The sequence below is a fragment of the Micropterus salmoides genome, unplaced genomic scaffold (assembly GCF_014851395.1).
Source record: "Micropterus salmoides isolate LMB-PRFRI ecotype aquatic unplaced genomic scaffold, ASM1485139v1 Ms_hic_scaffold_9, whole genome shotgun sequence".
In the NCBI taxonomy this organism is placed as follows: domain Eukaryota; kingdom Metazoa; phylum Chordata; class Actinopteri; order Centrarchiformes; family Centrarchidae; genus Micropterus; species Micropterus salmoides.
The window spans coordinates 32,405,864-32,419,933 of record NW_024044681.1 but is presented as its reverse complement, the minus strand read 5'-3'; the positions used below and the strand labels follow the sequence as shown (position 1 = coordinate 32,419,933).

General features: G+C 42.9%; 1 protein-coding gene across 1 annotated transcript; it reads left to right on the top strand.

The window, feature by feature from the left end:
- Positions 1 to 100: 100 nt before the first annotated feature.
- ripk4 (receptor-interacting serine-threonine kinase 4) lies at positions 101 to 13,042 on the top strand. Its single transcript, XM_038709109.1, has 9 exons — positions 101 to 195; positions 3,612 to 4,127; positions 6,588 to 6,879; positions 7,780 to 7,928; positions 8,263 to 8,312; positions 9,719 to 9,877; positions 10,111 to 10,226; positions 10,887 to 11,127; positions 11,312 to 13,042. The coding sequence occupies exons 2-9, from the start codon at positions 3,868 to 3,870 to the stop codon at positions 12,562 to 12,564; spliced, it is 2,520 nt and encodes an 839-aa protein (XP_038565037.1). The 5' UTR covers positions 101 to 195; positions 3,612 to 3,867; the 3' UTR covers positions 12,565 to 13,042.
- The last annotated feature ends 1,028 nt before the right edge of the window (positions 13,043 to 14,070 follow it).

Below are 14,070 nucleotides of genomic sequence, written 5' to 3'. Positions count from 1 at the left end.
AAGGGAGGCACGTTTCAGCAGCAAGGTATTTCTAAATCGTGGTGCAAATGGCGTCTGAATCAAACCTGCTTCTGTTTCTGTCTCAGTCTGTTTTATAGCATTGTGACAGTCCAGGATCTCCTCAGGTCTCAGACCAGCGACCCTGTTTGTCCTCCAGTCAGTCCTCCAGAAGCTGATGGCTTTTCTGGAAACAATGTGAGTGTAACACACATAATCAGTCAAAGGACATAAATGTGTGTGCGTGTACTGCCATTGTAAGTATTAGTTTAAAACACAGGAATCGGTGATGGGGAATCCACATAAACAATTAGTTAATGAATATTGCATGTTCTCCAGAGATACAAAATTAAAACGGATCACAGCATCGGAACATACAACTTAAAACTTCCAATCCATGCCAACAATGAGCAAATTAGGAAAGATTTGTTAAATTGACCCATTACAGTACAAGTACAAATACTTAAAAGAAAAAAACGACTCTGCTCCTTATAACAAAATCTGCTTATCAAATCAGCATCCATCCATCCATCGTCAACCGCTTATCCTGCGTACAGGGGGTTGGAGCCAATCCCAGCTGACATCGGGCGAAAGGCGGGGTACACCCTGGACAGGTCGCCAGTCCATCGCAGGGCCAAATCAGCATCCAGATTAAGATAAATCAACAAATCCTCGCATCTGTGACCTAATATGATAGCAAACGATCCCAAACTTATACCCACAGTTCTGCTTTTTCCTTGCAAGATAACAAAATACATTTCTTTGCAAAATAAGAAGAAAATCTTAATTAGTATTCTACATTTTCTGTTATCTAGAGAAAGACCAGGTATTGCATTTAAAAGATCCAGACAGACAAAAATGAATCTTCTCTTTTTTCACAAAGATTTTGTGAAAACACAAACAGCTGTCCAGAAAGCAATGTTTGTTTGTTTTTTTGTTTTTTTTGAAGAAACAAGGAGATTTGTTTGAAATAACATTCACCACTTTATCCTCAAATTCTGTTATCTCAAACCATAACTTCATACTTTAATAATGGAACACACAAAACAACCAACGTGTTCTTTTTTTAAATCCGTATTAGGGGTGGTTTTGTTCCCATGGCAATAAAATATTTATGCTTGGTTCTCTCACAAAACAAACCTTTAGATGGCCTCAGGCCCAGAGCTGGCCCTTTACATAAAATGAAAAGGTTCAAAAACGTATTTCCAATCAAATGCATAGGTTTGATATTAATTCTTGTTATGTGTAGTATGAATATCAGTTAACACCAGCCTGAACAGTTCAACGGATTTTTGTGTGAAGTTTATGTGAAGTTAAGAAAGTTTAACAATACAAATACTTATATTACCATTATACAATATTCTCATAATTAAGTATAAATTAATAATATATAATAATTAATAAATTATGGGGAATGGAGAGACAGGGTGAAAGCTGAACAGACATACATCAAAACATTAGAAATGAAGTGATTGTGTTGAAGCAACAAAAATAGATATATACATGTAATTGTGGAGTGACAATGTTTTATGCGAACATGTTTACTACATCAAACTTCACACTGAAACTATCAATATGGTGAGTAATCTGCAACAGAATATTTCACTTAATCATAAACCTGTAGTATGAGCACACCACCGCTCAGTCATGGACTTCATACTTTCCATATCTGGGACTACTGTTTAATGTTGGATAGTTCAAACACAGCTGAGCTATTGTAACCCAGCACTGACCTTTACAGGGGAAAAAACAACATTTGCTATACTTTCACCAGTGCCAGATTCTGTAACATTTCCCTATTTCCCTGAAATTTACAATGTCAAATTAGCATTTCTGCATATCTTTTTATAAATACATATATGTCTTTGACGCTGTTCGACCACTCATATGACAGAGCTAAATGCTTTAATATGAAACTTCCAGTAGAGGGCGATAAAGCCTGTTTCTCACACACAGGGGAAAAATGTATGTTTTTATATTTACTATTACCAAACTTGTTTTCCTACTGAGACCAACAAACAGTTCTGCAAAACAAGATTTCCAACATGTGGTGCAAAGAGCCTTCATAAAGAAGACCTTTCACCAAATTTGAAGCACAGTATCAGTAGTGCAAGAAATCAGTAATACCGTACCACACCAACTGAACATTCACATATTGATGTTAATTCCAACATGAATTTAGTCACAAATCTCCACATTTTGCTCACTGGTTCTTTCAGACCACTAAAGAGGAGCTCAAAAGGAGCCATTTTTCTCACAGTGGGGAAAAGTGAACGGACCTGATTTATATTCTTGTTTTTAATCAGAGCAGTAAAGCAGATGCAAAGGACTGATTTAATTAGCACATGAAAAAAGAGTTCCTCTTTCACTGTAATGGTTGGGAGGTGCGACGTTGCCCCAGAGAATACATTTACACTTTACACAAGGGGTGGACTAACATCTCAAAGGGCTCTCAATCACACCACCGACCAACTCTCTGCATATGTTAATGCTTCTGTGTGTCTGCAAAGCAGCAGCCTCAGGGGACATACGCTGATCATATGAGCTGCCAGCCTGAAATGAGGCTTTGTTCCTCACGGACCAATAAAATCTGCTTATTGTCTCAATAGCCTCTCTGATGACAGATTTATATAGCTCGTCCTTCCAGTTTCCTAAATAAATCCGGAGAGCAGGGTGGAGCAGGGTGATCTAGTGACATCATGAGTTATGCCTGTTAGGTGGAGATAAATAAAGTGGTGGTATTTTCACTACAAAGCAAACAACAATACAGAATAACTGTTTTTAGAGATGCATTAAATAGCATTTTGTCCTCTCTTGTGCCTGGATTACACAGAGGGCAAGAGGGGGGCCCCAAAAGCCATTATTTGCTTATAGATACATTTAATACAGTTTTCTATTTTCAAACATTATATATTGACATGCAGGTAAAACTACATTAAAATTAGGAATCCAGGCCCCGAAACAAAAAGCGGAAAATTAAAACAGCCATCACATAGCCCAAAAATCAAAGAGATCCTTGAGGAACTGTACGGAAATGGTTAGGGGGGAAGAGAGGGCCAGAGGGAAGCTTTTTGGGAGCTCAAAACGGGTCTTAACTTTTTGTCATGACATTTTTTTTTTTTTTGAGCCAAAACCTCTAAGGCATAAGTAATTTAAATCTGATGTCTTACATTCAGGAACTCAAGGAAACTGTTTTAAATAGTCAACTTTGTAGATTAATGCAGTCATGCATCATTTCATATAATTGTTTAATGTACAGTATTCTAGGAGTTTGCATCATTGTGTTTACGTCAACAACTTGAGATAAGGCTGATTTAACCTCCAGTACATCCTTGTTTGATGATAAGTGAAAAGTAAATCATTTAGAGCCTCCCACCAGAGGACGCAGGTTCAAGACTTCTGAGTGTCCTTGAGCAAAACACTTTCATATCAGCTCCACACAGGACGACTGTTTCACACAGTTGTGACACCGGCAGATTTTATATACTGACAATCCACAGCTATGAAAGCATGTGCTGATCCCCTCTGTTGGATGGGTTCACACATTCCCAAACCATCTGATTAATATCACATAACCTGCCTATTCCCCTTTTCTTTCTTCTTTTTTTTTACAGTGGGACAAAGGTTATTCTCTCATTTCCATGGCAGAAATATGAGAACGCGTGGGACTTTAGGGCATCTGGAAAACCACTGTCTAAAGACGCTGTGGCAGCATGGTGCCTTCTTGCCTGTCTCCAAACCAGGAAGTGATGTCACAGCACCAGGCCCAACCCCTCTTTTTCACCTGAAGAGAGGGAGGGGCATTTTCTGAGCTTGACAAGGGGAACAACAAGGAAAGAGCTCACAAGCGGGCAGGTCGGTGTGTTGTGTATGTTCACTCGCCTGGATTGCGCCTTGGTGAAGAATAAAAAAGGAGTTTACCCAGCTGGTGGGGTTCTCAACACGGATATGGATGTCCCGGATTCTCCACATGGGAATATGGGGCTGTTAAGGACATTTGATTGCTCTGAGTTTGGCAGCTGGGAGCAAATAGGCTCAGGTGGATTTGGACAAGTATACAAAGTCCGGCACGTACAGTGGAAAACATGGCTGGCTATCAAGTGCCCTCCCTGCCTTCATGTGGATGACAAGTAAGTTACAGGTTATGATGGATTGTCTTTGAGCTAATGTATGTGTAAAATTACATGTAGTAGTGTAAAAGAATTTAGCTCAACATGCTCTTGGTGAAGCTCCGACATAGTTTAGATATTTCTTTACTTCTGTATTTGGTCCTTCTGAGTGCCAGATGGACAGATCTGTCTTGTCTTCAGCCAGCTCCTGTGTCTTAAGCTTAGCATTTGATCACCAGTTTATGACTAAACAGCAGACAGACAGAGGCTTAGATCATTACTGTGCTGGTGAAAATTCATTCCACTGTGTTCCTTGAATAGTGGAACACCAGGAATTGTGTGTGACTCACTCACTGCCAGTCTGGGCACACACTGCAGCTGTAAAAGTGGCTCTGCAGCAAACACGAGGGCACTTTTAGATATCTAGACACCGTAAAGTTGTGTTGTAATGACCACTGACATGCTAATTCATACCCCAGGTAAAGCCAAGTCCACATTGCTCAGGGCCATAGCCGCTTACTAATTCTAACCAGACCCTAACATGAAAGGTTCATTGCTGATATCCCCAATCAACAGCGACGTTTTAATCTATTGGCCTCAGCGAGGGTCTGGTTTTAATAAATGTACATTTCAGTGAGGCAGGCATTCCCCCAGGCACTAGACATTACTCAACCCTCTTGAACTCTGTAACATTTTGCATAACCATGAAGCTTTGCTCTGCATGGATCTCAAAAGAAAGAAAAATGGATTTTTTAATGTTAATTTTTAATGTGTGTGTGTGTGTGTGTGTGTGTGTGTGTGTGTGTGTCAGCTGTCCTGCTGTGTGGGTGACCAATGTCAAGTTCTATGAGAGCCTTCATTGAAGGACAACCCCCTCAGCAGCACAGCAACCCGCCCCTCAATGGAAGTTTCCATTCTTCTCAGCTGTGTATACACACACTGGGTTCATCTGTGGGCTTCAGACAAATTATAAATATTACCTCACAAGAACCTTTTTTCATGTTTTAATGTGTGGACAAATAAATCACTGCTCATGAAGTGATTCAACAAATTGACATTAAGTACCTGACCGAGTTGCAGCTGTCCTTTCAAAATGACATTGAGGTTAAGCCCCAGCTATCTAAATATGTTTTCCTCATTTGATCACTCAGCTGACTATTTTCTTGTTCTTGTTCTTTGGATTGTCTGATATCAGATTATGATTATGATGTTAACATTTCAGACAGATAACTAACAAACAGGAAGCGGCTGTTTCAACATTGCCACCAAAAAAAGGGGACTAACATCCTCTCCGAACCTGTGGTGCAACATAAAGCATCCGCTGAACCTGAGCCAAAGATGTTATCATCTCCAAACATCTGTAGAGTACATAAACAGTCATTAGATTGCAGCCTTCATTGACCCACACATAACATAAAGCAATAGGAACTCAAAGCCACCTTTGTCTGTCTGCAGGCTGCTGCCGTGTGGTACAGACAATACAAGAAGCTGTAAAACCGGTCTTACCGGGCCTCTCTGTTAAAGCAGGGATACTGTTTGGTTCTAAAGAGCTGCTGAGGAGCACTTTGGATTAGATTAAGGATTTAGCGAACAAGTGCATGCTCATTCTCCCATATTATGTTTGATTATTCCTGCCAGGCAGATTTGGGGCTTGTGCCTCCTTTACTTGGACTGACTATAAAGGACAATTATAGCCAAGCCTATGGAACATGACTCTTCTAGTAACCTGATACACTTTGCACCTAATAGAGTTGTAGGAGTCTCTTCTGTGCATCCAATTTCATTTTATTAATAGTGAAGCCCCAGTCCAGCTCACCTAATTCTACATTCGAAGCACATTCCTTTGAACACAATCATTAGTGATTTATCTTTCTCTCATCTGTCCTCATTAAGAGTTTGCATTTTTAAAGCAACCTTTGCTGGAGATATGTGCACTGAGGTCATGAATGACCTGCACAGTTGGGTTTGAGGTATGTCAGTGGGGCCAGTGGGCTGATAAAGGGAGCTGTGCAAAGGTTGAGCAACAGTGAACAAGAGCTCTGTTTAATGCTCTCCTGATGCATTCCAGGCTGAGCTAGAATGTCCTCAAGGCTTTAAAAGAGCCCCCGGACAGTTAAGAGCACAATCCACATACTCGGGATGAACACTGGTAAATAAATTATAGATGTTTTCAGAAGTCACATATTCAAGGTTAATGCTAGTAAACATTTTGCAAAGCTGTGAGCTCAGTAAGGATGACATGTAATGTGGGATAATTTGGGTTAGGACAAAAGTTATGCCAAATATTACAGCTCAATGAGCAAAGTATGACGCCAGAATCACAAGGTTAATGTTTGATGAGAAGATATAGTTGATAAACGTCTGTGAGCCAATGGATGTGGAAGGATTGGTTAAAAACAAGCTAACTTAAATACCTTAAAACCAATGGTTCGTCTGCAGTTTGTTGACCCACTGAACATAACTGTTTTTTTAAAATCACAGGGAGCGGTCAGAGTTGCTCGAGGAGGCTAAGAAGATGGAGGCAGCCAAGTTCCGATACATCCTGCCAGTGTATGGGATCTGTGAGGACCCACAGGGCCTCGTCATGGAGTACATGGAGACCGGATCCCTGGAGACCCTGCTGGCCACCGAGCCGCTGCCCTGGGAGCTCCGCTTCCGCATCATCCACGAGACTGCGGTGGGAATGAACTTCCTGCACTGCATGAACCCACCGCTGCTCCACCTGGACCTGAAGCCGGCCAACATCCTGCTGGATGCTCACTATCATGTCAAGGTAGGGAGTCTGTCTCATCCTTAGTGCCTCTTAAGGCCATTCTTTAGCCTGCATGAAAACATTAAAAAGTTGTGATATTCAGCTGGTAGTGTGTACATATCTTTTCTAAAATATGGCCTAAATGGTTTTGTTGTGTTGCCAATATTTAGTTATATTGATAACTATTATGTATATATTCTGGCTGTTATCAGAACAGCTGTTTTTCTATGGCAGTAACAATATGTAAACGAATTAATGATTGGGAAAAATCCATCATCTTAATTGTATTATTAGACATGGCTCATATATTATTACTCCCCTTTTGAAGTGTAATGATTGAATTCTTGTGTTGCTGTTAAGCCATGAGGTCAAGTCACAGCCATCATGGCATCAAAGCTGGTTAAATGTCAGAGTTTTACGGTTTTAGAAGCAATTTCAGCTGTTAAGTGCTTTGCAGTTCCTTTTCATCCTTTTAAAAATGACAGCCCTGCACACGCTCTGGGCAGACAGGTGTCTCTCAGCCTCTGTCCAACATCTGAACAGCTCAACTGCACTGAGAGCAATGGGTGGGAACTGTCATTTCTGGAGTTTAATACCTGGATGTAAACACCTCACCCGGGCCTGTCCCAACAGGATTAATTCATCTCCTGTTAAATCTCCCTCTGTGAATGTGTGTGTGTGTCTGTGTGCGTGCATGAAAGAGTGTGGGTGTGCACTATTCAACACAAACGTGAAGGGCCTCTCCTCTCCTACAGGCTGGGACATGGCTGCATTGCCCTCATCATACCACTGAGTACATAATAAGAGCTTAGCAGCCTGTGACACTCAGCGGGCAAAGTTAGTCATCAAGGCCACGGTGCTTCATGAGAAAGGCGGTGGTTGCTCTGTTTGAGGGTCTTATCAGATCTCTCCCCATTTCAGATATCAGATTTTGGCCTGGCCCGATGGAACGGCCTGTCACGGGCTGATGACATCAGTAGAGACGGCTTCTGTGGCACTATAGCCTACCTGCCACCTGAGAGCATCATTGAGAAGGACAGAGTGCCGGACACCAAGCATGACGTATACAGGTTGGATAGTTTTATAGCAGTCTGCATGCAACCTTTTTATGTAACTGTAGGTTTTTGTTTTTTGCTGTCTGTCTACCTTTCACCTACGTTTGCATGTTCAGTCAAGGTCTGACTCACATCAGTATGTGTAATTGTTCAAATGTAGGACATGGATTTGCTAGCACTTTCCACAGAATAATTTTTTACAATCTGACAGCACTGGTTTATACAGTAACAGTGTGGTAGGGGACGATTTAAACAATAAGCAATTTCAGCTTGAAATAGAAAACATGTATCATGTTTGACATTTTCCTTGTACTGACACCTTTTATATTTCATGTTGCCTCTATTCCAGTTTCTCCATTGTCATCTGGGGGATTCTCACGCAGAAGAAGCCCTACCAAGGTGAGACTTGTAGTACGATGAATACAAGACACCAATGAAGCCATTCCTGCCAAGAAAATTAATGAATTGTATGTTATTAAGTATGATTCTTGCTTATTATGGTATCATAACATGGTGATATTTAACAGTTATAATGTTTACCACAGTCGCCATGTTAATTTAGCGTATTAGCATGCTAGCATTTGCTAATTGGCACTAAACATAGAGTACACCTGAAGGTTGATGTGAATGGCGTTAGTTTTGCTGGTATTCGGTCGTGGACCAAAGTACTTGACAAATTAACAGTTTAAAATGATGATAATGATGTAAAGGGTTAAGTCAGAGTTACGACAGTTTGTCCGGAAGAGAACATGAATGTTTGTACCAAATGTGGTGGTGCTCAAGCTTAATCACATCAAGTCAGAGGGGATCACCAAAGTGAGTAGGATTCGTCCTCTGGAGAATATGAATGTCTGTACAAAATGTCATGGCAACCCTTCCAGTAGTTTCTGAAATATCTCAGTCTTGGTGGACTGACTGACAGACATTGCCATACCATTAATAAAAATAACACCCGGCCTGATTAAATTTGACCTGAATATTTATTTTTATTCCTCTTAACTTTTCGTCTATTTTTAACACTTCCCTTGCAGGCATTTACATTTCCCAGTAAAGACACAACCCTAGGTGAACACTTTAGGTTACACATTTCAGGGCGTGTGTGTGTTTGTGTGTATGTGTGTGGGTGTACAGGTGCTGTAGTGTATGTGTTTACTCGGTGAATTCCAGAGCAGGCAGTTGGACAGGGCTAGACTGGCAAGCGGAGTGGGTTTTTTTTCTTCCCAGGCCTATCACGTAGCAGTTCACTTCATAAATCTGGCTCTTTATGAAGACCAGTGTTTATATGAGGGTTTCCAAGTTGGCTCTGGCACCGCCTATGTTGATCCAGACATAATGAAAAAGTGAGAAATGCCCTGGTTACCATCCCTTCCCGTCGCCCTCCTCCACCTGCAAAGGGTATTAAGGCTACAATAGGGGGTGAAGTACCTGTGATTAAGGCCTCTACCTGTTTGCTCTGAATCACAGACTGGGCTGATCCCACAGAGAAAAAGGCCAGACCAGGATCTGTTTAGAGCTTTTCCATTTTGCTCCCATATGAAAGAACAGCACACACTCCCTTATCAGAGCACAGGGGAAGATGGTGATGAAGCTGGGCATAACTGGCTATATCTGTAGGCACTGGCTCCTTCCAGCACCTTAGGTTATGTTCTCATGTACCGCAGCATGTTACATCATCAAGTTATTTGTATTTGTCTTCAAACGTCAGAAAACAAGGCTTCAGATCAGATTTATGTGCCCCACAAATATGTGTGTAAAACCTGATTTGTTAGAGATAAATCTGAAGTATCTTATTGTTTCCTCCCTAGGAGAGAGTAACATTCTTCAGATCATGGTGAAGGTGGTGAAGGGGGTGCGCCCAGACCTGGGTGCAGTGCCACGCTGTCGACCTTCAGCCTGCACAGGGTTCCTGAGCCTCATGCAGCACTGCTGGACCACAAACCCTGATGCCAGACCCAGCTTCCAGGGTAACTTGTGCACTTCTATTACAAATAAAATGTCAACCTTTTTCATGATAACATATAAAATCAACATGGAACACAAGTGACCCTATTCCTAACACAGACTTAGAAAGTCCTGCAGTCTGTTAGATTGAGGTTTTTCTCTCCTGCTTTTAGTGTTGCTTTTTCTCCCCTTTTTGTATTTCACAATCTCATCCTTGATGTTAATGAAACCTGACCTTGAGACGTTGTCCTTACAGAAATCACATCTGAAGCTGAGGAGCTCTGCTCTAAACCTCAAGAGGAGCCCAAGACTCCAACCTTATCAACGTCAGAGCCAGAGCCCACGTCCCCGAACACACTCACTAGTGACCAGGTACGACATGACAACACCATATTAACTGCATTTGGATGAACCAGACCTATGTTTCATAAAGATACAGATATGATTTTTTAACATAGTGAATCATGTGAACCTCTTAAGTTTTTAAAACAACGGTCATTACCCCCTTATATCATGTTGCTTAATTCTGAAAACTTCTTTATAGCTGTTTGTATTTCCATTAATGTGTAACGATCCGCCCAGACAATTATCTCCAAAGTGCTCCAGACATGATGATGACTTTTAAAGTCATATGTTGTGTAAATGTTTTATCCTGAACAACAGTTGCATCACCGAAGAGGAATGTTGACTGATGGGAATGTTTAACCTGTGTGCTGTTTGTCATTTCCGCCGTGTTTGCTGTTGTGTACGTGACTAAAAGAACTGCTCATGAGAGGCGACAGCTGCTGATATCTGAACTGTGTCATATCTGTCTGTAGGGACAGAAGATAAGGTGTTGAACTTGTGTAATCAAGGGATTTTAGATCAAACTCAAGTTCAGCAAATTGTCACAATGTCAACATTCAGTAGCCATTGTACTGTAAATGGTGTTGGATAAGGGCAGCAGCTACATACCGGAGTATAAATGTAATGGAATGTGAGCGCCAGAGACCAGCTTGTCCAAATATGCTAATCTGGCTGTTTGCTCTACAGATTAAAGACAACATACCGGTGCGTCCAAAGTCAGCCATGTTGCCGGAAAAGGATTACAGCCTGTCAGAGCTGTTGAGCCAGGTGGATTCTGGGATCTCTAGGAGCTTTGATCGAGTGAAGGAGGAAAGCAGCTACAGCAAAGAGAACCCTTGCAAGAGACTGTCCGGCATCTCCTCGGCTGATTCCGCCTTCTCTTCCCAAGACTCGATCTCGCTGTCTTTTGAGAAAGAAAACGCATGTGGTAAGAGCTGATGAAACACCTACAACTGTAACTGTTATTCCAGTTGACCTAAAAGTCCTATATGCTCATGATTACCTGAATTCACGGAAAAGAAACAATCCCAGCTAATCAGTGGAAATGTAGCAGTTTAGATGGACTTTTGAATTTCGCCTCAAACCCATCCCTTTTCTTCCTTCCTGCCCAGATTCTGCTGAGGTCCAGAGGCGGAAGCTGTGCGAGGCCATCAGGACCAAAGACACTGCTAAGCTCATGAAGATCCTCCAGCCTCAGGATGTCGACCTTCTCCTGGACGGAGGAGACAGTCTGCTCCACCACGCCATCACCTCGGCCAATGAAGAGGCTGTCAAGTTCCTTCTCTTGAACAATGCCAATCCCAACCTCGCGAATGCCCGTGGCTCTACACCCCTGCACCTGGCCACAGAGAAGCACCTGAAGCCCCTGGCAGAACTTCTGCTTGGTCGGCGCAGCACCAACGTCAATGCCAAGGACGAGGACCAGTACACAGCTTTGCACTGGGCTGCCCAGAACGGGGACGAGGCCATCACGCGCCTGCTGCTAGACCGGGCCGCGGCCATCAACGAGACCGATGGCCAGGGACGCACGCCAGCTCATGTCGCATGCCAGCACGGCCAAGAGAATGTAATCCGAGTGCTGCTGAGCCGTGGTGCTGATGTTCGAATCAGGTGTAAGGACAATTGGACGGCGCTCCACTTGGCTGCCTGGCAAGGGCACCTGGGCATCGTCAAGCTGCTGGTCAAGCAGGCCGGTGCCGACGTGGACGGGCAAACGACAGACGGCCGCACGCCTCTGCATCTGGCATCCCAGAGGGGGCAGTACCGCGTGGCACGGATCCTGATTGAACTTGGAGCAGATGTTCACATGACGTCTGCTGGGTTTAACACAGCCCTGCACGTGGCGGCAGAGACGGGTCACACCAGCACCTCACGCCTCTTGATCAAACACAAGGCGGATATCCACGCCCAGAACACCCACGGACTCACTCCCCTCCACCTAGCCTCTCAGCGAGGCCACCTGGCCACAGTCAAGATGTTGATAGAAGAGGGGGCAGACCCTTACAGAACCAACCAGGCCCTACGCACACCCTGCCACCTGGCAGCAGAGAACGGACACTGTCAGGTCCTGAAAGAGCTGCTCCTTCACTGTCCAGATGGTGGCACTCTGTCAGACGAGCAGGGGCTCAGCCCGTTACACCTGGCAGTGCAGGGCAGACACTCGAACATCATCACTATGCTGCTGCCACAGGAATGCCAAGACTTGGTTACTGAGAGCTCTGTGCAACCAGTAGCCGAACAACCCGCACCACCGGAGACTCAGCAGCTCCAGAGGAAAGTCGTCATTCTAAAATTGACGGAGCACCTTGACAAAGACTGTGAACAATCCAGCAGCAGCTCAGAGTGTGCCTCAGCCCCCTGCTAACAAGAGCAAAGACACTGCCAAAACTGTACAAAACCGTCTTCATTGTCATTTTTTTATACTCTACTGGTGCCTCACAGTATGAGGGGAGGGGGGTCATTTCGAACTTAAGAGAGTGTTTGCCCTTTCAGCACTGTAGGTAGGTATTAATGGTCGTCAAAGCTGTGGTGTAAATATGTACACTGTAAATAGAAAGTATAAATACTCTGTTGTGTTTTGAATTTAGACTTTGTTTACTTTTGTACTTAACAAGCAAATTTTTACTAAACAACCTAACAAGCACGTACTGTGTGGCAGAAAAGGACTAGGAAACCCGTGACCTTTCACTTTACCGTACTGCAGCTGGTATGCCTGTAAATTATGTTCTATAGAGCACAAACTTTGGTCACAGGCCAATGCATGTTTAAAGAACTTTGACCTTCAGTGTTCTGTACATGTTACATATCAGTGCATCATCATCCATTAAAACAATTTTAAACCAGTTGTTTTGTTTGACCTTGTTGCTCCCCCCCCCCTCACATGTATAACCTAAAAATGTATCTGGAGACACACAAGAAGGATATTTTGAGCTACTGTCCAAAGGGACAAGAAAAAAAAAAATTAAATGCTAGTTTGTTTCAGTTTCATACATTATTAAGAATGGATCTTGAGATCTATTGTATATTTTCTCACAAGGTAAAAAAAAAAAGGGTTTACAATGTTTTATTGTATCATTAATGAAAACCAATTTTAAGGTCTGTCAGCGTGCCCAGAAAGTTACTCCACCTGCACGTGTGCAGGAATTATCAGCCCATTGATCTGCCAGAGTTTGCATGTCTGCATCTGCAGTCTCACCTGTAGTTGTATTATTATTATGTCTCTGCTCCAGACCCCACAGAGCATGCTCAGGTTGGCACCGACCATGGGAACTGCCCCTGAGGGGGATCACAGGCTGTAGGATGATGGATGAGTGGGAAGGGGCGCTGATGTTCTACCTACAATTCCAGCCTGTTGGCTAATTCCTTAGACCACTTCAGCTTTTCATCACTGACTAAAACCAACATTCCGTTCCTGACGCCTCAAGGGCTCTGGTTTTCGTAATCCAAGGAACTGAATGCGGGTGGCTGGTGCTTGTAATTGTCCTGTTTTTATAGCTCGTGTTTGCGGAGAGCCAGAAAATGACTGCTGAAATGTGTGTAATCTGAGGCCTCTGTTTTGTGTACACAGCACGCCATCCTGTCTGTTGCCTGGTAATGTGTCTCAGCTCCAGCTATGGGGAAGATAATGGATGTGCTGTTGCCTAATCTCAGCTCTTATCTCCTGACAAGACTGCTATTATGTTTGATTGACTGGTAGGTTAGGTTTGGTCATACAGGAACTTGTAGTGTTGTAAGTTTTTTTTTTTCTCTTCTATTAATATTCTATTCCTGTGTAATTTAAAGTGCCTACCCTTTTTACAAAACACAACCTATTTAACATCAATGGTAACATCAGACAAATTTCACACTATTCCTGCTATACCAATGCCAA